The 22706-nt window shown below is 45.2% G+C and overlaps 1 protein-coding gene across 1 annotated transcript in view; it reads left to right on the plus strand.

The window, feature by feature from the left end:
- The window catches only part of LOC133138880 (sodium channel protein type 8 subunit alpha-like), a 75674-nt gene that overhangs the window by 48096 nt on the left and 4872 nt on the right, over window positions 1–22706 (plus strand). The window contains exons 21-26 of the mRNA XM_061258001.1: window positions 7654–7776; window positions 15048–15332; window positions 16323–16376; window positions 20155–20292; window positions 20529–20633; window positions 22220–22490. Of these exons, the coding sequence (XP_061113985.1) occupies window positions 7654–7776; window positions 15048–15332; window positions 16323–16376; window positions 20155–20292; window positions 20529–20633; window positions 22220–22490 (976 nt within the window). The remainder of the gene's footprint in view (window positions 1–7653; window positions 7777–15047; window positions 15333–16322; window positions 16377–20154; window positions 20293–20528; window positions 20634–22219; window positions 22491–22706) is intronic.

Below are 22706 nucleotides of genomic sequence, written 5' to 3' on the forward strand. Positions count from 1 at the left end.
AGAGTGAAGGCTTCTGGTTTCAGCGCTGTTGGTGTGAGGAGACCCGAGTGACACTGCTGTTACCATGGCACCCAGCTGCTGAGTGGCAGCCAGAGCTGTCAAAACAGACATTGAGTTCACAGTGCCGTCTCCTAGCGCCACCTGTGGCCAAGAGCCCACATTGCGGGGTGGCTCATACTGCAGGCGGCTATATCATACACTTAGAAAAAGGGTTCTGAAAGGCTTCTTCAGCTTTTTGGGTTTTTATGGAACCCTCTGTTGTAAATGTGAAATCTCCCATACAAAGAATCATTTTGCCCGACAAAGAACCCTTTAACTAGACCTTCTACTAGGTTCTTCAATGGAATCACAGGGTTTCGATAGGAACCATTAGGCCAGGGTGGGAGGGAGGGTTGCAGATTGCAGGATGTTCCCATCCAGGATGTTTGGCCACTGCTGTTCCCAAAGCTGTGTGGCACCTCCTGTGGGTCATCATCAGCTTACACAGTCCTCAGTAGCTGCAGCCATGGTAGCTTGGCCACTGGACTGTAGAGTAAAAAAAAAACAGCAGCTCGCTGTTATTGTATTCCAAGGCAGGGTATAAAAGAAAAATTAGAAATTAATAAGTATTATATTAAATATTAAAGTATATTGTAGGAATAGTTCCACTAAACAGACACAATGCACAAGTCTCAGCAGCATATGGCCAAGATCTGGACAAAAGACAGTAATTCAGCAGTAATGAAATGGTCGCTGCAGTGTCACTGGGTCTCCATGATGATTACTCGGGATGGCTTGGTCACATGACAGGATGTTGGCAGGTGGTGGTGGAGAAGAGTCAATGAAGCAGGGGAGTGTGGAGGGGGAGGGGTTGTTGGGTGTAGGTGGGGGGTAATCCAGAATGAGCAACAGTGTGATGGAATGCAAGGGTGAGGTCTCCTTGTTTGTTTCATTTGGACCTGATATTCAACTGTCCTTTTCAGCATCACAGCAACTCCCCCCCATTTGAAACACTGAGTCTCTGGCGTAGCCTAGCATGTTCACGACAAGGCATTTTATTGTGTTCTCCCAGAAGAGCTGTTGAAAAAAAACCTCAAAAAAACAACTCCCAATTACCCCACCCCACCTCCCCCCTCCCATGAGCAACCCAAAGACTGTGTGTATTTCTGTGGAGTGGACGGGAGTGGTACCAGTACCAGTATATCTGTACCTCCCCGGCATGTTCATGGATCCGTTTCTCTCTGAATTACCCCTGCGGTTTCCGACCTGGAGGAAGCAGAGGAGCTCCAGTGCTCTGGGCAGGGGGCTGTGTCTGCCCGTACTGAGCTACAGACGCTGGGCTCAGGGCCTCTCTATACGCCAAACTGAGGAGCCTAGCCGGGGCTGAATGTCCTGCTCTCATCTTTAATATCATCTCAGTATTTCTTATGTGTACTGTCAGCTCAAATAAAACTGGAAAATAAATCTGACACTCTGCGTCAAATCAAATTCACGGCCAAAAAAACGAAATGAGAAGCCGCCAAAGTGGTTTGAAGGACAGCATCCCCCCGTGGGCCTGCTGCGGAGCACTGGGGCCCTCAGGAGCCAGCCGGTCAACGCTGTGCCGTGTGTGTACTGTGTTAGTCAGCACTGCCCTGTGCGTTCAGCTCTGTCAATAATCTCTGTGCAGGTCAGCTGTAGATATTTTGCTGTGTAGGTTCGAGATATCTGGTCCCGTATGTTATCCCTTAATGTGTTTCTGTGTTTCTGTGTCCTTCTTGTGAGACAACTTCGGTGATTTTGAGCTTCAAAGAGGGGTGGGGGGGTGGGGATTTTGGAACACAGTTTCACTCACTGTGTTCTTCCTGTGACGTGTCTGAGCACCTCCTGAAGTGACTTTGAACAAATTTGGAAAGAATGGAGCATGTGTGGTTATTATTATCTTCAGTCCGCCCCCCCAAGCTCCACACAGATCTGTATGGCTGTGCTGCACAAATAGCTCAAATATCTGGAAGTTGGTATCACAGGAAGTGACCTCAGAGTTGTGCCCTTGGTGTGCGGAAGCTGTTCTTTTATTGGAAAGTTAAAGAACTGTGTTTTAATCTTTTGCCCCGTTTGAGTACCCCCTCCCTCCCCCCACCCTTCAACAGAACCCAACATGTGCAGGTCCAGACTAAACCTTTATGGGTGCCTTGGAAAGGGGCATGTGTGCGGCAATGTTGTGAAATGTGGCAACTGGTTTTCCACAGAGATGGAGGAGAGCATCTGAAACTGGAAATATACCTCTCCCTGGGGGTCCATCGTAAATTAAAATAATAATAATTTAAAAAAGACCCTGGTCCTCTCTAGCACTTTACATTACAACACTTGATTAGTTCATTAGGTTGATTAGGTATAGGTTTTTGCTGTTGTTGGTTCCTGCTCATTATGGTAGTTTTGTACTTCTTTGGTTCAGAAGGTGTCTGCAGCCATCGCCAGGCTACTGTTCATTGTTTAGTGTTTCCTCAGTGATGCCGTGTAGAATCGCCCCCCATGTTCTGAAGTTATAAACCTTGAACCAGCCCAAAAACAGTTGCCTCAATTTCACAACAGCAATCACACTTCTCCATTTGTCCACCTATACCCCAAAACCACCCCCCACGATAATTGACTCACAGAGGACGGACAATTATCCTCTTCTCATAATCCCCCTCTGCTGTGTTTCCCTTACAATGCAGACTGAGGGGAATTGTAGTTCCTTTGTATTTTTGTTTAAGCTTGGGATCATGTGGGGTAACTACATTTCCAAGGCTGCATTTATCTGGTGATATTTACGCTGCTGAATTGTGTAACCACTCCTACTGTCCCTTACAAAGTTTTATACTGCCCCTGATATTGTTCAATATTATTCAGGGATGTTGGGGACATGCTACTTCCGGTAAGTCTGATCGCACCAAATGAATCAGTCATTTGACAATGTGATTAATGAATTTCATTTGACCTGTGTTTTTTTGTGGTGGAAATTATGTGGTTCAACAGCTCTGTCTGCCTAACACATGTGGGGAAAAGGCGTTTCATTCAGAAGATGTGGTGGTTTCGTCTGCATGTGTTGCTGTGTACTCATCCAAGTGTGTGAGTGGGTGAGATTACGGTTTTGTGTGGTCCGTTGTCTTTCTCCTCCCCCCGACCTTATACAATAATTGTTTTTATGTGAATAACACTTTTGCGTGGCGACATCTGGAAGGGGTAGCCTGGTTGACATTGGGGTTGCGGTGCGACGAAGTTATGAATTCAGTTTTACAGTAATGCCTGTAATTGTTGACCGGTAGTTTATGGGGCCGTGACCCTGTGTAACAGAGAACTAGATCTGTTTGACTTGATCGATTACAGAGGCGTTTTGTTAGGACAATTTGTGTCTCTTGGTGCTTTTCAATGGAAGGTTCTAGGTAGGGTGGCCATATCTCTACTGACAGCACTGTCATAATCCTCTAGAGGCATTTCCATCATCACAGTGATGTTCTTATTGTGAGCATTAAAAAAAAATTGTCTCCAAAAACAAATTAATTTGAATTTGAACCTGAAACCTGTTAGAGATTGATAGAGCAAATTAATTGAAGTACTGTAAATATCGGGTAGCCAGAGAGAGCAAGAGAGTGGAGAAAATATTCAGCTGTTGGCATCATCTTTTTAGTAGAGAAACAGTTTTCTAAATTCAGAGGTATATCGAAATTTAATGTTTGTTTGGTGGCAGGTGCATTTAGAACATCCATGTGTATGTGTGGGATAGATGTGCTGATTGTCTCTGGGGCTCCGAGGAAGATTTCCCGTTAATTGTCTTATTCTGTTAGTGATGTACACTGAAAATGGCATGACGAGCCTGACCAGTCGGAGAGAGCTTGTGTCTGTGCCGTCCCTCTGACGCAAGCCCCAGGGAAAGCGCCAAGAAAAAATCACCTTGAACACAAAGCCAAATCCTCTGCTCCTTTCTGCCAAAAATCCTGCCCTGCCAGGCCGGAAAATCTTCCCGCATGTCACTGTTGGCCAGAATTCAAACCAGAATTTATATTAAGAACAGAAACCTGTGTAGATGATATTGTTGTGCTGTTTGCACAAGGTTAGAACTTCAGCAGGACCTGTTGCTGTTTGCATTTGTTGTTGAGGGGAGCTGTTTTTTGCATGCCCTCATGCTGGTTTGCTGTTAGCTGGTGTGTGAGCCTGAAAAGGTATGGACTTTGGGGCACATCCACAAACTGGAATCACAAGAATCCAGATCCGGTGGCATTTAGTTTCAGGCAAAAAACTGTCAAAACAAGCCACAGTCATTTCATTTTGTTTGTTATGAAGGAACATTTCAGTTGCGGTTAGCATTGGCTGATATCACAGTGGGACAAAACACAAACACGAAGCACACATCAGTTTAACTAAATCCCCTGCAAACATGAGGCCCAGTCAGATACCTGGGGCCCAGTATTGGATATGAGATGATGGTAATGGATGTCGCCTCACAGCAAGGAGGTCCTGGGTTCGAATCCCCGTCAGCCGGGGCCTCTCTGTGCGGAGTTTGCATGTTCTCCCCGTGTCTGCGTGGGTTTCCTCCGAGTACTCCGGTTTCCTCCCACAGTCCAAAGACATGCATGTTAGGCTGATTGGAGAGTCTAAATTGCCCGTAGGTATGAGTGTGTGAGTGAATGGTGTGTGTGCCCTGCGATGGACTGGCGACCTGTCCAGGGTGTATTCCTGCCTTTCGCCCAATGTATGCTGGGATAGGCTCCAGCCCCCCTGCGACCCTGATCAGGATAAGCGGGTTCTGATAATGGATGGATGGATGGATAGATGGATGGGTAATGGATGTGGGAGGGGTATATTGGATGTGAGAGGAGCATATTGGATGGGAGAGGAGGGTATTGGATGTGAGAGGAGCATATTCGATGGGAGAGGAGGGTATTGGATGTGAGAGGAGCATATTGGATGTGAGAGGGGCATATTGGATGTGAGAGAAGGATATTAGATGTGAGATGATGGTATTGGATGTGGGAGGGATATATTGGATGTGAGATGATGGTATTGGATGTGGGAGGGGTATATTGGATGTGAGAGGAGCATATTGGATGGGAGAAGAGGGTATTGGATGTGAGAGGAGCATATTGGATGTGAGAGGGGCGTATTGGATGTGAGAGAAGGATATTGGATGTGAGATGATGGTATTGGATGTGAGACAACGGTATTGGATGTGAGATGATGTATTGGATGTGAGATGACGGTATTGGGTGTGAGAGGAGGGTAGTGGATGTGAGAGGGATTATTAGATGTGAGATGGCAGTGGATGTGAGCCGTTTGGGTGTGACAGGGTCATAAATGAGGTGGCACAGCAGGTGTCTTGACTGTGGAAGGGTCATTGTTCTTCACTGGTTTTTGTTTGTTTTGTTGTGTCTACCGAATCATAGCCACAGATGTCACTGACCTTCCCTTGCAGAGAGCTGAGAGGTGAAGGAGACCCTGAGGCTACCCCACACAGCTGGCTCTGGGGGGGGTCAGCCCCCCACCCCCCAAAAAAGGGGGCGGTCCACTAGGCTGAAGGTGACAACTACCCCCCCCCCCCCTCCACAGACTGTATGGTAGATGAAGGCGGAATCTTTATTCTCTCTGATCAGCTCAAAAGCTGCTGATTATTATCTGCGTTCAACATAAAAATAACCCCCCCCCCCCAAACCCTTTATAAGCACAGCCAGAATGTATCAGAACCTCAACATGAATCATGCTGAATCACAGCATCCTGGCTCTGTGTGAAATCCACTTATGACTCACGTATCTGTCAGAAAGTCTACTTTTTTTTATCGTAGCATGATTTTTATTTTTCTATTATAATTTTTACATTATCATCGAGTTCTCGTTCAAGGTTAAGACCTTGGGAAGATGAAGAGCAGTTTTTTGGTTTTGTTGTTTGCTGGAAGGAGAGAGGCAGCCATTTTGTGTGTGCGTGACGCTGTGGCGATGTGGCTCACGTGCTCAACGGGCGTGTGCGTCCCGCTCAGGGAAGAGCCTCCTCCAGTCCCGCTCCTCTGCCCGTGCATTTCTGATGCCTTCCTGACACAGACTGATGTGGTTTTGCAACCTATTGCATAGAACGAACACAGGGTGAACCAGAAATGCCTTTGATGTGGTACAGATCTGGGCAAATCGTAACACATCTGGCCTTTTCCCCTCAACGACATAAAAAAGTAAAAAAACCTAATAAAGCTTTCGCCTTCGCTAGAGTTCTCCCTTCTGTGACTCCTGGTTCAGCTTTGGTTGTTGTGTTCTCTTGCGGTGTTCTTAGCGAGTCATGATGTTGGTGGCTGGTTTTTGGAGATGTCCTCAGATCTTGTTTGGTATTCACCCCCCACCTCCCTGAGCCCCGGCCCCCCAGTGCAGGAACAGTGGCCCCACTCTCCTTAGTCTCGTGCATCCGCACAGCTTCTGTTTATTCCCCCTGGCTCCAGTGACCAAGCCTAAATGTAGAACCCCTCACCACACACATTTGTTTGGGTACTGCTACATTTAACCCTCCCAGACCCCATTTGGTTGAGTGGGTCTATCCCATATATCCCATAATTCCCACAAGGTTTTCTGACCGCCACCTTTCCGAAACACCTCTTGTTGGCCGTGTCCCTGACATTGATGTGGCCTTCATCCCAACCCGCAGCCGTGACCTGCCGCCTGGCTGGATTGTGCCAGGCTGATATTCCCCATCAGGTTGGTTACAATGTGAGAGGAGGTGCTGGGGGTGAGGCACTGAGACTGAGGAGAAGGGGGGGCTTGTGTTTCTATGCCGTATTCTGTCATTTAAGTGCAGTACGGTACTGTACCTGGCAAAACCCCCTCACCCCTCCCTGTTCGCTCTCTCCTCTCTCTCTCTCTCTCTCTCTCTCTCTCTCTCTCTCTCTCTCTCTCTCTCTCTCTCTCTCTCATCACTCTCATGTGGTCATGTGACTGTGGCTCTCCCCTCTCAGTGCTCAGAGTAGTGATAAATGAATGTGTTATTTTGTTAAAATGCTGAGAGTGATTTGTCTGATGCACATGTATGTATTCACCTGTATTCTTTCCCTCAGGTTCCTTTAATTTGTCTGTCTTAAATTATGTGGGAATTTATGCTTCAGCCGAGAGGGACTTGGCCACAGTGTTAGAAGGGCAAGGGTAAGGTTCTTGTAGTCTGTTGGGATTTTTTTCCTTCTGCAGGGACCCCCCTCTCCCTCCCCCACCCCATCCCCCCAAACCTTGGTCGCCCCCGTTCCCTTTTTCGTACTAAAAGTCTCGTGTGCGCTTCTCTGCCTTTTTTACCCTTCTGTTTGAGTCTTACACCTCTCTCTCTTTCTCTCTCTTTCTCTCTCTCTCTCAACAACCACTTTCTTTCCAGGTACTGAAGTTTTTCCAAGTGTCGACGCCAAAAAAAAAAAACCCAAGAAAAAAACCCCACCAAACTTGGGGGCCTACCACTTCAAAATTTCTGAGCACTTATAACCTAACCTATACTAAACATGACTCTTTCTCTCTCTCCCTTCTCTACTTATATATGCATATATAAATGCAATATTATATATGTATATATTTATATATATTTATGTGTGTAACCCAACTTTCCGACAATGCTAGGGCCGTTTTATTAACAAAAAAAAAGAAAAAAAAAGGAAATCACCTCTAACAGTGTGGATCCTCTTTTGCTTCTCTGTTTCTGTGTAGGTGTCTATAGTCAGCCTTATAGCTAATGCCCTGGGCTACTCCGATCTAGGGCCTATTAAATCTCTCAGGACACTAAGGGCCTTGAGACCTCTCAGAGCCTTGTCACGATTTGAAGGGATGAGGGTAAGATACTAAGCTAAGCGGCTCGATCCTTCTGCATGCCTATTGAACAGTTTAAGCATGCCAGAACTGATCAAAAAAAAGAACACAAATGATAAATCGTAATGGGGGGATATTGTTAAAAGAAGAATGAAAACCTTCAAGTACCTTCCATGCACACATATTCGGTATCATATGTGCAATTCGGAAAAAGACAAAAGTCATGATGCAGCTGGGATATATTTTTACAAATGTCAAAAAAACAAAACAATCAGATTATAAGATTATTTTAGCAGTAATTCTGATTCCCTGATTGCATTTGTATCTCATTTTGTAGATCCATTAGCATTTAACAGTTGTCTTACAATCAATAGTATTTTAGTAAGAATTCCGTAAACAATTTTTAAGAGGGATTTGTATCGCAAAGCTGCCTCATCACAATGAAAAATATCAAATCAAATTGGCCCCTGAAATATCAATGAAAGCCAAAAAAAAAGGCAATGGCAAAAAAAGGTTGATGTCACTCTAATCCCATGCCATTTCATACTGTAGGGCATTTATATGCAATTGGCTGTCCATTTGGCCTGTGGCCTGATTTTCAACCTCGTCTGCTTTTAACTGAAACGCCAACACCCCCACCATGCCCCCCCCCACCCCCACCCTCGCTCCTGCCATTCTCCTGATGCATCGTGTAACGACAACTACCAGGAGTTAGGGTACACCATCACAAAATATAAACCTCTATGTCCTCCCCCCCTCCCACCACCAAATGACTTACAGCAATAATGCTGTCTCCAGCACTCTGGTGGTGTCTGAAAAAAATCACTTAGAAATAAGACAAATACTAATTAAATACTAAGTAAAACGGATGTTTTAAGGAATATTTCTGCTGGGGTTTTTTTTTTTAACTGATAGAAAATCGTCACGAAGAAGCAAGCTTGAATTGAATGGGTTTTGGTGTGGCCACCCTTAATACAAGCCTAACCTTAGCCAGGTTAAAGCAACCCTTACTTTAGGCAAAGTCTTCTATCCACCAGGCTCTTTAATCCTGATGGCTGTAACTGGCTGCCCCTGGTTGTTGTCGCTTCAGTCCCCCTCCCCCCGCCCCACAGAACTGGTGACCTCGTCTCATAGTTGGAGCCTCTCTTCTCCACTTCTACAGTCTCACCCCCCCACCCCCCACACCACATTCCCAGCACTGTACAGCCCCGATCCCCACCCACCCCCTTTCCCCATTCTCTCACTGTCCACCACAGCCCAGTCAGCCCCACGCTGCCCCCAGCAGTGCTGAAGGCCATGCTCGCTGGTGGCTCACCCCACTCCCTCTCTTGCTTGTTCAGGACCTGGAAATGAGACTCTTTTTTTTTTTCAATGTCCCACATGCAGAATTGTGGGTGTGGGAGGGAGAAATTTGCTAAGCTTCTGCTGTTGTCATCACTCCATTGCCCGCCGTGTCTCTCGGCTAATTACCACAGCTGTTTCATTTTATTTGATTTTGTTCTAGTTTTAAGAGGTTGATAAAATACTGTAGTCCAAAAAATTATAAATATGTCCATATATGATATATATGAATTTCCATTCTCTGCAAAGCAGCAGCTTAGGAAATGTGCAAGACTGCCTGTTCCACTGAAGACGTTGTTGTTACTTAATGGAAAACACATCTGATGTGTGGGAGATGGAAATAGCTTCCTGCTCCCAAAGGATGCAGGAAGTTAAATTTGGGATTTAAGGGAGGGAAGGGATTGGTGGGAGGTGAGGGCAGTGGTTTTGTAACATAGTTTAACACAAGTTCTTTATGTCTTGACTGATCCAGTCAACTAAGACACGTCTGACCCCTTCAGTGGCCTTATGGGTCCGATGCTCCGACTTTACCAAAAATGACAAACTAGATTCAATGGCTCATAATGTGGGTGGGGAGGTTTGTGCTTTTAAAACTGTCTCAGGTGTTTACACCTACAGTGCGGCCCGTAAGTATTTGGACAGTGACAATAGGACAGTGGATTATTGTAGTTTTGGCATTGTACCCCAGCACATTGGATTTGAAATGAAACAGACTGTGCAGACTGTCACCTCTAATTTGAGGGCATTGATTCAACTGTCAAACAGATCAAGAACACTCTCCAGAAAGTAGGCATTGATATGTCGAAACTTACCATACAGAGAAGATTTCACCAGCATAACCTCAGAGGGTTGACCACACAATGCAAACCTCTGCCTCAAGAATAGAATGGCCAGATTAGAGTTTGCTAAAAAGTACATTGAAAAACATTGGAGTTCTGGAATAATGTCTTATGGACAAATGAGATGAGTATTCACCTGTAACAAAGTGATGGAAAGAGGAAAGTGTGGAGAAAGACAGAAACAGAAGCCTCTCACCTGTGAAACATGGAGGTAGTGTCGTGGCTTGTGCTTGTATGGCTGCTCCTGGAACTTGCTCATTTTTCTTTATTGATGATGTGACTGATACAGGCAGCAGCAAGATTCATTCTACATAAACATCTTATCTGCTCAGATACAATCAAAACTTATTGGACAGCACTTAAGCTTACAGCAGGACAATGAGGCCAAACTGTGAAAGTAAAATGTTCTTGACTAGCTTAGTCCCAACCTGAATTTCACTTCCTGAAGACAAGTGCAGAAATCCCCTGAAACAAGGCACTGAACATAGCTTGGTAGAGCATCACCACTGAACATAACCAGCATCTGGTGATGTCTCTGGGTTTCAGACTTTAAGCAGTCATCGCATGCAACACAATTACAACAATGACTTTATTTAAGATTATGTACATTTGTCTAATGGCTTCCTAAAATGGGTGGGTGGGTCGGGATTGTGGCTACGAAATAAAAAAGGTTACCTGATATTGATGCAAATACTCTCAAATTAAAGCTGACTGTCCGCACTTTAACTTCATATTCATTATTTAAAATCCAATATGCACGAGGACACTGCCTGCACCGTCTATGAGTATGAAATACTTTGAGACTTTTGACTCATGAGACTTTATCTCATGACTTTTATGTCATATTATTCTGTGGGAAAGGCAATAAGCCCTCTTTGGATGGAGCCCCATGATACGCCATGGGGTATGAAACCCAGGTTGTGGGATATAAGGTCATATTACCCCCTGATGGCCTTGTTAACATCTTCTACTGCTTTCTGTTTTGTCGTAAACAACTCAGAGGCTACCTGTGAAATATATGATGGGCAATGTTCATTACAATCAGCTGTTCAATGTCATTTAGTTGAGGGGGTTGTCTTGTTGAAATAGTATTGTCATTTTTGGGTTATAATATAATCATGGGTAGTCAAAGAAGTGTCATTTACATATAGAATTACCCCTAACAAATCATGGAATTTGGAGATTGAAGTGGTGTAGGAAATGAAAGAAAATGTCTCTGCTAGCAGAAAGACATTGAAGAGGAATGCACTCAAAGGGATTTAAAGTCTGCACTCAAAGTCTGAACTTGCCTCAACAATACAGCCGTGTTTGTTCCTCAGATAATTTGCCACTTTATTTGAATTACTGAACATGCTTGGGTGTTGCTTGTGTGGCACTGGAGATAATACAGACCTAGAACACAACGCATCTTCACAACTTCATCACAGCCTTGCCCAGCGGTGACAGACACCCATTGTCCTACCCACTCAACCCCACCCAGTAATGATAGCCCCACCCCCACACACAGCCCTGCCCAGTAATGATAGCCCCACCCCCACACACAACCCTGCCCAGTAATGATAGCCCCACCCCCACACACGATAGCCCCACCCCCACACACAGCCCTGCCCAGTAAAGATAGCCCCACCCCCACACACAGCCCTGCCCAGTAATGATAGCCCCACCCCCACACACAACCCTGCCCAGTAATGATAGCCCCACCCCCACACACAGCCCTGCCCAGTAATGATAGCCCCACCCCCACACACAGCCCCGCCCAGTAATGATAGCCCCACCCCCACACACAGCCCCGCCCAGTAATGATAGCCCCACCCCCACATACAGCCCCGCCCAGTAATAATAGTCCCACCCCCACGTACAGCCCCGCCCAGTAGTGATAGCCACACCCCCCACACACAGCCCCGCCCAGTAATAATAGCCACACCCCCACATACAGCCCCGCCCAGTAATGGTAGCCCCACCCCCACACAGCCCCGCCCAGTAATGATGCACAACTTCAGTAATGAACAGTCAAGGGGAGCTCACTGTCAGCTTGCTAACTTTTATGTTTTATTTGTGGACAATTTAAAATGTTTTGTCATCAAGTAAATGTGTATATTTCATTTTCTATTTCTGCAACAAAATGTATAACTTTTTTTGCCTGGCCTCCCAATGGAGTTACTCTGTTGGCCTGCCCTTCATTCTGCCTCCTGTTTTGGCATGGGCAGTCGTTGCAGGCTGTCACATGGCTCAAACATTCAGTCAGTATCAAAGTCAGAGCAGACAACCATGTTTTCCAAAGCCCTACCACCTCCCTTATCTAGGCAGTCCTGTGCACAGGCAAACTGCAGGTGCCCAACTGACTAGTGGAGTGGAGTGTTACACAGTGAGTTAGGGGCGCCCCCTGCTGACCCCATGTGGAAGGCCACTAGCTATGATTAGCAATAGCGAGGTTAGGAGTCTACACCTGACTGAGTGTCATACTGACTCCATACCATAGTAGGATTCACCACCTGAACCAGTTAATAACGATCTTGCTCAGAATTAATTGCCACTCTGCCCTGCCCTGTCCAGGTGAAAGAGTTGTGGCATACCATTACCCGCTGTTGGCGCCCCTCACTGCCCACTCAGGACATATCCAGTGTCATGCATACAGCACAGTGAGAGGAACACATACAGCACAGTAAGAGGAATGCATACAGCACAGTGACAGGAACACATACAGCACAGTAAGAGGAATGCATACAGCACAGTGACAGGAACACATACAGCACAGTGACAGGAACACATACAGCACAGTGACAGGAACACATACAGCACAGTAAGAGGAATGCATACAGCACAGTGACAGGAACACATACAGCACAGTGACAGGAACACATACAGCACAGTGACAGGACATTCTGTGATAGGTGGACCAGCTTTGCACACACCCAATCACTACTTTGCGACAGTCCACTCAAGCAACACACATTGCCCTTTTGAAATAAATAAACAGAAATATGGTGACAAGTTTACAGGGCTGTTGTATTTGCGAGTATCTACCTATCCATCTATCTATCTGTTTATTTATCTATTTATTTAACTGTCCTAGAGATTGCACAACAATGCCATGTAACATGCATGTTCTATTCAACTGCCAATGCCACTTTCTCCACTTCAAGAGCCATCTTCCCTCTTCACGACCATGCCCTGTTCGACCACGCCTTGCCACGTCATGCAGAAGCTGTGTCTTGCATGGCAGTTGGACTTCAGTAATTGGCTCAAATGTCTTGATCAGGTGTCTGTTCTGTTGTACTCAACTATCATACAGTACCTCTCTCGGCACTGGCAGAGATTGCCTGATGCAGAAAACAATACATCCTCTGGCTGTTTGATTTATCTTTAGAATTAAAAGCTCTTCCCACTGTTTCTACAACTGGTAATATCATATTGTGGAATTCAGTAGAAGCAATAATAATTTGTTGCAATGTATATTCAAGGAGTGATTTATATTTAATTTCTTAAACACCCTGCATAAGAGGTGGGAGAATGAGGTTTCATGACCCCCAGAATCCACGGGGTTAACATGCACTGGAAAGTCACTGACTTGAATGAACCAATCAGAAGACTGCACCCACCCAGGGTAAAACACTGTGATTGGTTCAGTGCTGCCTGAGTCATGACGATGCATTTTACCCCCGCCCATTTTGGGGATTGTGAGGCCTCTCCAGGAGATGGTGTAGCATTCCCCTGACGCAGCTGCCTGGGCCTCTGCCAGTGCGAAGGGAAGGGCGCCCCCTGTCTGTGGGAGGGAAAATGGCTACTGAAGTGAGGCTGTAAAACGCATGCATGCTCTGCGCTCTGCCTGAGAGGAGAGGTCAGTGTGCATCATACTAACACTGATCTGCCTACTGTGAGCTCAGCTCTCTGCTCATCTCTGTGGGTCTGAGGGGGAGGGGGAAGGATAAACGATGTGGGGGGGGGGGGGGGGGGGTCAGGCATTGAACACAAATTGTGATTTCTAATGCAGAGTTTGAATGGGGACTTCTGCGGAGGCATTGCTTTTTTGTAAGGGGTGCATGATGAACGCTGCATACAGGTGTTTTATCTTTTCATGTATGCATAACCTTCTGTGGAAATCAACTAAGTGAGAATTCCTCTCTTTACTTCTAGTTAAGATGGCGTGTAATACGCCATCCTTCTAGGGAGCAGTAATGTGCTCAGTGAGACCTTTACACCCTCGCATCTGCTTTCTTTCTGCGGACCCACCAGAGCTGCACAGCGTGCCACCGTGTTACAATACACTGGCCCCATTTCACCTTCTCTTCCCAGCAAATTGTGCAAAACAAATTGCCTGATAAATTTGATAACGTTTGTTTGTAAACTAGTCTTTGGTTTGAAGACCACAACAAAGAAGTCACAGTCATAGTATTGTGTATGCATCAGGCATATAGCATGAGAGGTAAAGAAATGTTCTTGTGATCCCTCAGCAACATTTTTAGAAGGGAGGCTTACCTAGTTAAGAACATACTTAAATACTTTCTGGCTGTCGTATTTTAGTCATAATGAGCAAAATAATGTAAATATAATTACTTAAAATCATTCTGAACAGATACTTATGCCCGACTCCATTAGGCTACAGGCCAAATTGCTTTTACATCTGTGGTCATCCAACATTCTCTCTGCTTGGGTTGGGTTGCTGTGGAAATGCTTGTGGTCTCAGCTAAGGTGGGTCTGTGGAAACTGAAGGGGCCATCAGTCAATGGGCTTCAAATCACATCAGATTTGAAAAATGAACCCCAGAGACGTTTGGCCAGACATTCTTTTCACAAACCCAGTAAGAGGGGGTTTGTGAAGCCAATTTATAATCACTGGGATAGACAAATAAAATGCTCTCCCTATTAGATTACAGGGCTGGAAACGATCAAATTTACACTCCCATTACCACTTTATTGTGACTTTCATGTAGTTTATGTTTTTGTGAGTCTCTGATTTAGCAGCCCTGGTTTTGAACCAGCTAGTCATAGCATTACACCAGGGAGAAATAGTATGCCAGTATGCAGCTGTTCTGTATGAGTGGGTGTGAGCGTGTGTGTACGCTAGCATGCTCAGTTTCTCTCACACTGTTGCTTTGTCTCTTTCGCTCTGGTTTAGGTGGTAGTCAACGCCCTGGTTGGAGCCATCCCCTCCATTATGAATGTGTTGCTGGTTTGCCTCATCTTTTGGCTAATTTTCAGTATCATGGGGGTCAACTTGTTTGCGGGGAAGTATTACTACTGCTTCAATGTGACAGCCGAAAAGCTCTTCGAAGTCACAGAGGTCAACAACAAAACAGAATGCTTTGCCCTCATCAATGCCAACAACACTGGTGTCAGGTGGAAGAATGTCAAGATCAACTTTGACAATGTGGGCGCCGGCTACCTGGCTCTTCTCCAAGTGGTGAGGGGCGAACTCTTCCTCTCTCTCCTTCATTCCCGTCCTCTCCTCCTCTTTCTCCGTTCCCCACTTTTCCAGTCCATATCAACTCCTTCAAATGACACACTCTGCTTGTGAGCCCAGTATTGTGTTGTGTTTATTTGCAAACTTAAAGGGACAGTTAATGGTGCTACTCACCATGAATTATGTGTTACATTGGGGGACATGGGGCTGAAGGCCTCTTGCCTTTAGTATGCCAGCTCATTCTCTGTTTGCCATTAGCCTTGTTAACCAAATAACATTGATTTAATGGGGGATGAGGATCACCCTTACAGCAATTTAACAAAGACACTTTATGAAACAAATATAACACTTTATCATGTGTTTGCTTGCATAAATATCTTATAATCAAAAACATGTTGACATGTTTTGATTACAAGATATGTATGTATTTATGTAAGCTAATAAGCATGACAAAGTGTTTTTAAAGTTTGGTTTATTAATAGTGTCTTCCTTACTGTATAGCTGTCAGATGGTGGTTCGCAGGCCCCAATAAATCAATGTTATTTGGCTCAGTAAGCTAACAGGAGCCTGACACGTCCCCAATTTATCACATATTTTGTGGTGAGTAGCTCAGTGGACCTGGGTCTAAAGGGAATTATCCCTTTAATTTAACACCATTTCAATTGCAAATGAATTGTTTCATTTTGTCATTAAAGTGTGTGGAAATGGTGTTGCTTTTGGCTTGATGAATATTCACTTTATTTTTGTGAACATCTATCCCTTGGACTAATTTTGGTGCAGCTGTTTCAATTAAGCTTAATCACTTGTTTAATTAATTGTTATAAGCCCTGCTAAATAACTAATTGCTCCCCATCAGTAAAACTAGAATGTGTGTTCTGGTATTCAACTTTATGGGCTCAAATGAATGTTAAAAAATTTGAAAAGAATTGGGTGGAGTCAATTTTTTCTTTTATTACTTGATTTTCTTCTCTTCCCCCTCCTCTCTCTAAGGCCACATTCAAAGGCTGGATGGATATCATGTATGCAGCAGTGGATTCCAGAAAGGTGAGTATATCTTTGTGGAAATGTGGGTTTCCTCAAAAAATAAAAATAAATGAAAATCAACAAACATTTCCAGTGAAGTAAACATTAATTCCTGATTGTTTTTTTTTAAACTATGAAGATTTATACCAAAAATTTAGACTATATCAGGAATGCAGAACAACAGACGCAGTAGCGAGACCCAAGAGTAGCTTTCTAGAGTCTTTATTCAGAATTTGGCAGAGTAAACTGGCGGAGGTCGATAGCCAGCAAACAGTCAGCAGGCATAAGGCAGTTCGGAAGGAAGTCAAAAACAAAACAGGTCATAGCAGGTATCAATCAGAAATAAATGTTGGAGAGTATGGTCAGGACACATAACAATCTGGCACAAACACACAAACTAGACAAACAAAGGGGTTTTATACACAGATAACAAGAGAGAAATGGCAATCAGTTGTGGGGAAACAATCAGGAAGTGAAAATGCTGGTGAAACGAATGACAGGGAATGAATAACTGACAGACTGACTACAGTGTGCACAGAGGGTAACAAAACACAGAAATGCTGAGTACATAGACAAAACTTCTACACCGTGCTGCGGAGCATCTTCTCCTACTCTTGATTGAGACGCTCCATCTGCCCATTGGTTTGGGGGTAGAAGCCCGACAAGAGCTGAAGTCCAGGGCCACGTGGGAAAGGGAACAGACAGCGGTTGGAGGAGCCCCCGGGGAGCATTCAGGACAGGCGGTGACAAAGTCAGCCGTATCAGGTTTCATGGATGGCCACCAGAATCGGCGGCCCAGGAGAGCCAACGGCTGACCCCAGGATGACAGGCGAGACAGGATGAGTGAGTCCACTCCTGGACAAGTGGACGGACTACTTCAGGAACGAACAGGCGGTTGCCAGAAGTGTTGTCTGGGACAGGACAGCCCCTCAGGGCTTCCTCCACCTTGCTGATGATGTCAAGCTGCGTGGTGGTGACTAGGGTGCAGGGAGGCAGGATGCTGGCAGGCTCTTTGTCGGCTTGAGGAGGTGAGTACAGATGGGAGAGAGCATCAGGCTTGACATTATTTGAGCCAGGCCGATAACTGAAATGGAAACGGTTGAAGAATAATGACCACCGCGCCTGGGTGGGGGTTGAGTTTCTTGGCCGACCTCAGGCATTCCAGGTTGTAGCGGTCGGTCCAGACAATGAATGGGGTGCTGGTCCCCTCCAGCAGATGGAGCCATTCCTTGAACGCAAGCAAGCTGCTAGGAGTTCCCAGTCGCCAATGCTGTAGTCCCTCTCCGTGGGCGAGAGGCGGCGAGAAAAGAAGGCCCAGGGATGAACCTTGTTGTCCAGGGACTGCTGGGACAGCATGGCTCCAACCCCAGTGTCGGAGGCGTCCACCTTGATGGTGAACTGCTTTTCAGGGTCGGACATGGTCAGGACAGGGGCGGATGAGAAGCACTTCTTCAGCTCCATGAAGGCAGAGTTGGTGGCAGGTGTCCAGCAGAAGGTGACTTTGCTGGAGGTCAGGGCAGACAGGGCAGCAGCGACAGAACTATAGTTCCTGATGAACTTCCGGGAGAAATGGGCAAACCCCAGAAAGCGTTGCAGCTCCTTGCAGTTGGTGGGAGGACGCCAATTAGCTACAGAGATTTTCTCCGGGTTCATTTCAATCTGCCCCCTGGAGACAGCAAAGCTGAGGAACTGGATGGAGGATTGGTGGAACTCACACTTCCAGGCTTTGACGAACAGGCGGTTCTCCAGGAGGCGGCGGAGCACTTGATGGATGTGGACGACATGTTCCTCCAGGGTGGCAAAGAAGGAGAGGATGTCCTCAAGGTACATAAAGATGAATTTGGAGATCATGTCCCGGAGGACGTCATTGATCAGGTTCTGGAAAACAACTGGCGCATTGGTGAGCCCCAATGGCATCACAAGGTACTTATAGTGGCCATTCGGGGCATTGAAAGCTGTCTTCCACTCATCTCCCTCACGGATGCAGACCAGGTGGTAGGCATTGCGAAGATCAAGCTTAGTGAAGTATTTGCACTTCTGCAAGGATGAGAAGGCAGAGGAGATGAATGGAATGGGGTATCGGTTTTTGACAGTGAAGTCATCAAGCCCACGGTAGTCAATGCAGAGGCATAGGGACTTATCCTTCTTCTCCATGAAGAAGAATGCGCCTCCAGCTGGAGAAGAAGAGGGATGGATCAGACCGATGTACTTCTCCATAGAGAGGGTCTAAGGGGCAGACAGGGAGAAGAGATGACCTCTAGGGGGAGTGCTGCCAGGACGCAGTTCAATGGCAGTCGTATGATCGGTGAGGACATAGGGAGCAGGCCTGGGTCTTACTGAACACCTGTCCAACATCGTGGTAGACAGGTGGGACAGAGGACAGGTCAGGAAGGGTTTCAGGAACAGCAGGACAGGACTCAGGCTGACTGGAGGCAGACAGGAGTCAGGACTGGTGACATTTGGGCTCCAGCCCACTTGGGGATTGTGCTGGAGGAGCCAGGGTCTGCCAAAAACCACGGGGACCAGGGGAGACTTCATGATGTAGAAGGAGATCTCCTCCTTGTGGTTTCCGTAAATCTGCAGTCAAACTGGGGAGGTGATGGTGTTGACTGCAGCCAAGGAGGCCAGGTCAATGAGAGTGTTGAGGGAGGCTGGCAGGTCGCAGGTTGTCAGTTGGTCCTGGGTCTGCTCTGGAAGCCCATTCTGGAAGGCTCTCCTCAGAGTGGTGTGCGTCCTTCCAGCCGAGGCCGCCAGGGTCCAGAAGTCGATGGAGTAGTCAGAGACACAACGTGAACCCTGGTGGATCCGGAAGTAGCCAACATGGCCACCTGGTTCAGTAAGTTGGCCACGTTCTGGCTCAGGGAACGGAGTTTGGTCTTGAGTCCCTGCAGTCTCAAAGCCTCTGAGATCGGGGTTGGGCTCGCTGGGTCCATGCTGGCCAGATTGTTCTGTCAGGAATGCAGAACAACAGGACGAGTAGCGAGACCCAAGAGTAGCTTTCTGTTTAGAGTCTTAATTCAGAATTTGCCAGAGTAAACAGGTGGTGGTCGATAGCCAGCAGGGATAAGGCAGTTCGTAGTACAGTGTCCAAGCAGAGGGTCATAAACAAAGGGGATTTTATACACAGCTAACAAGAGGGAAATGGCAATCAGGTGTGGGGGAAAAATCAGGAAGTGAAAACGCAGGTGGAACGAGTGACATAGTATGAATGAACTGACAGACTGACTACGTTGTGCACAGAGGGTAATAAAACACGGAAACACTGAGTACTTAGACAAAGACTAGACAATGAAAACCAACCTGACAGACTATGGACTAAGCGTTGTCTTACTGCTGGATACAAATGTCCTTTTAATTTTTTCAATACACTGAATACATTTGGGGTTGAGATAAAAAGATGAACACGAGACAAGAATTTAAAATCGCAGCTTTTGTTTCCTGGTATTAACACCTAGATGTGTTAAACTACTTAGAACATAGCACCTTTTGTATCAGACCACCCCATTTTTAGGTGAGCAAAAATATTGGAACAGAGAGTATTTAAGTAAATGAAAGTAAATAACACTTAATATTTGGTAGCGTATCCCTTGCTTACAATAACTGTATCAAGCCTGCGACCCATTGACATAATATCCACTGAAGTGTTCACAGTGTTGCAAGTTCACCTGTGTTACTAAAAAACATCTAATTAAAAAAAGATGCTCAACTATATTCAACATGTGGATTTTGCTGGTGAAGTTAGCCCATGGGATGTGCGTGATTGATTGGGCATGCCCTTATTTTCCATGGTTCTTTGCAGGTGGAGGATCAGCCTATTTACGAGGACAACATCTACATGTACATCTACTTTGTCATCTTCATCATCTTCGGCTCCTTCTTCACCCTCAACCTCTTCATCGGTGTCATCATCGACAACTTCAACCAGCAGAAGAAAAAGATAAGTCCACTTCTCTCTCTTGGTCTTCTTCCTCACTTTTCCCACTGCTACTTGGGTTGTACAACAGTCTTCACCTGAGAAGGTTCTGTGGCCTTAGGTTTACTGCGTATGTATGGTAAATGGAGATATATGGAAGTTAATGGGAATATCATGGTGGACTAGTTGGTGGTTGGAATGAGGGGCTACCTTTTTTTGGGTTTCAAGGTTGTAACCCCAATTCTTGTTTCTCCCTATACTTTGGGGGTCAGGATATCTTCATGACAGAGGAACAAAAGAAATACTACAATGCCATGAAGAAGTTGGGCTCCAAGAAACCCCAAAAACCCATCCCCCGGCCAGTGGTATGTTTCCTCAGTTATGGTCAGAGGGGAAAGGGTATCATAGGAAAAGAACTGCTGCAGCTTTTTACACAATTTATGTTTCATGTTTTTCTCTGAACATATTGACTCCCTGATGAGAATAGTTTTGTGTTTGGTAGATATGTAATAATGGAATATTATACATTTTCCTGTTTTTTTTCTTTTCTTTAGGTGATACTGTTATGTCTGCTGTAAGGCTGTCCAATCAGTTGACATTATTATCCATTTTCCAAGAGTAATGTTTTTCATTAACGATAGAAATAAATATGTATTATATATACACTCACCAACCAATTTATTCTTTAACTTATTTACTTACATATTACACCTACATATTCATGCGATTATCTAATCAGCCAATTGTGTGGCAGCAGTGCAATGCATACAATCATGTAGACACGGGTCAGGAGCTTCAGTTAATGTTCACATCAACCATCAGAATGGGGAAAAAATGTGATCAAAGTGACTTTGACTGTGGAATGATTGTTGGTGGCAGACAGGGTGGTTTGAGTATCTCAGAAACTGCTGATCTCCTGGGATTTTCGCGCACACTAGTGGTGGACGAATGGCCAGACTGGTCAAAGCTGACAGGAAGGTGACAGTAACGTAATAACCACACATTACAACAGTGATATGCAGAAGAGCATCTCTGAACACACAATGCATCATGAAGTCAAGTGGGTAGGCTACAGCAGTAGAAGTCTAAAAAAGAAGTCTAATAAATACCTAATAAAGTGCTCACTGAGTATAAATTATTAATATTAAAGTATGATATATAAATATTTATGTTATGTGTAAATGTTAAATATAAATGTAAATAATAAAGATCTGAGTTTAACTTTTCTGAAAAATAATAACTGAGACACAAATTTGAGGTTTATTTTATACCTGTACTGCTTACCCCAGCTTCAAACTACTTCAAATACTTCAGCTAGTTTGTCTAGACTAGCAGCCATTTTGAGGCAGCTGATTCAGATGCTGCTTACAGTGTTTGTGTGAGTGTGGTTGAGACCACCCTCTTCCATACAAAAAAGACATCATACATATCGGAAATATTCTGATATATATATTCCAAACGTTTAGATTCCAGATTTAATATTTACATTTAACACTTACATTTATTAACATTTACATTTGCATGCCATTTATTATTGCATTTATTCCATTTTAATTTATTATTGAACAGGATTACAACGTGCAAATTTTTACAAATGGCACCCCGTAGTCCAGTGCCTACTACAGTCATTATATTACTACTTGGCCATGTGGTCCCATGGAAGGTGGATTTCAGTCTGCGGTCTATTCCCCCAGCCGCATTGCTCATTAGCGCCACCTCTGGTAGCTTGTACAACTACAGCACCTAGATCTGTGGACTGCATGCATTTCCCAGCAGTGTGTGCTCTCTTTCGGGTGTAACCACGATTGGATGGATGGGTCAGGCCAGCAATTGTGATTGGGCTTTCTAATATGAGGAAGTTGAAAAAGGGGGGTGGCATTGATTTGTTAACTGTGCCAATGTAATTAACGGAAATGAAAACCATGGAGATTTTTATCTGTCTCTCTTTTAGAACAAGATCCAGGGGATGGTGTTCGACTTTGTGACACAGCAGGTCTTTGACATCTCCATCATGATCCTCATCTGCCTCAACATGGTGACCATGATGGTAGAGACAGACGACCAGACAGCGGAGATGGAGAACATCCTCTACTGGGTCAACTTCATCTTCATCATCGCTTTCACCACTGAGTTTGTGCTCAAGCTCTTCGCCCTGAGGCATTACTACTTCACCATCGGCTGGAACATCTTTGACGTGGTTGTCGTCATTCTCTCTATAGTTGGTGAGCGGTGGCGGTGGTTTAGCCAGACACTGGGAGGATGAAGAGCTCTGGGGGCTGAGAGCGGGCGTGTTTGAATCGCAATAATGTTGTGTGGTCTGCATGTTTTCTTTCTTCTGTTTTGTTTTATTCAGTATTAATAAAAATGTCTTATTTGGAGGAGTATTTGGCTACAAAATAGATTAGGAAATCTCAGTGTACAAGCTTTTCTAGTGTGCA

The sequence above is a fragment of the Conger conger genome, chromosome 10 (assembly GCF_963514075.1).
Source record: "Conger conger chromosome 10, fConCon1.1, whole genome shotgun sequence".
NCBI classification, from domain to species: Eukaryota; Metazoa; Chordata; class Actinopteri; order Anguilliformes; family Congridae; genus Conger; species Conger conger.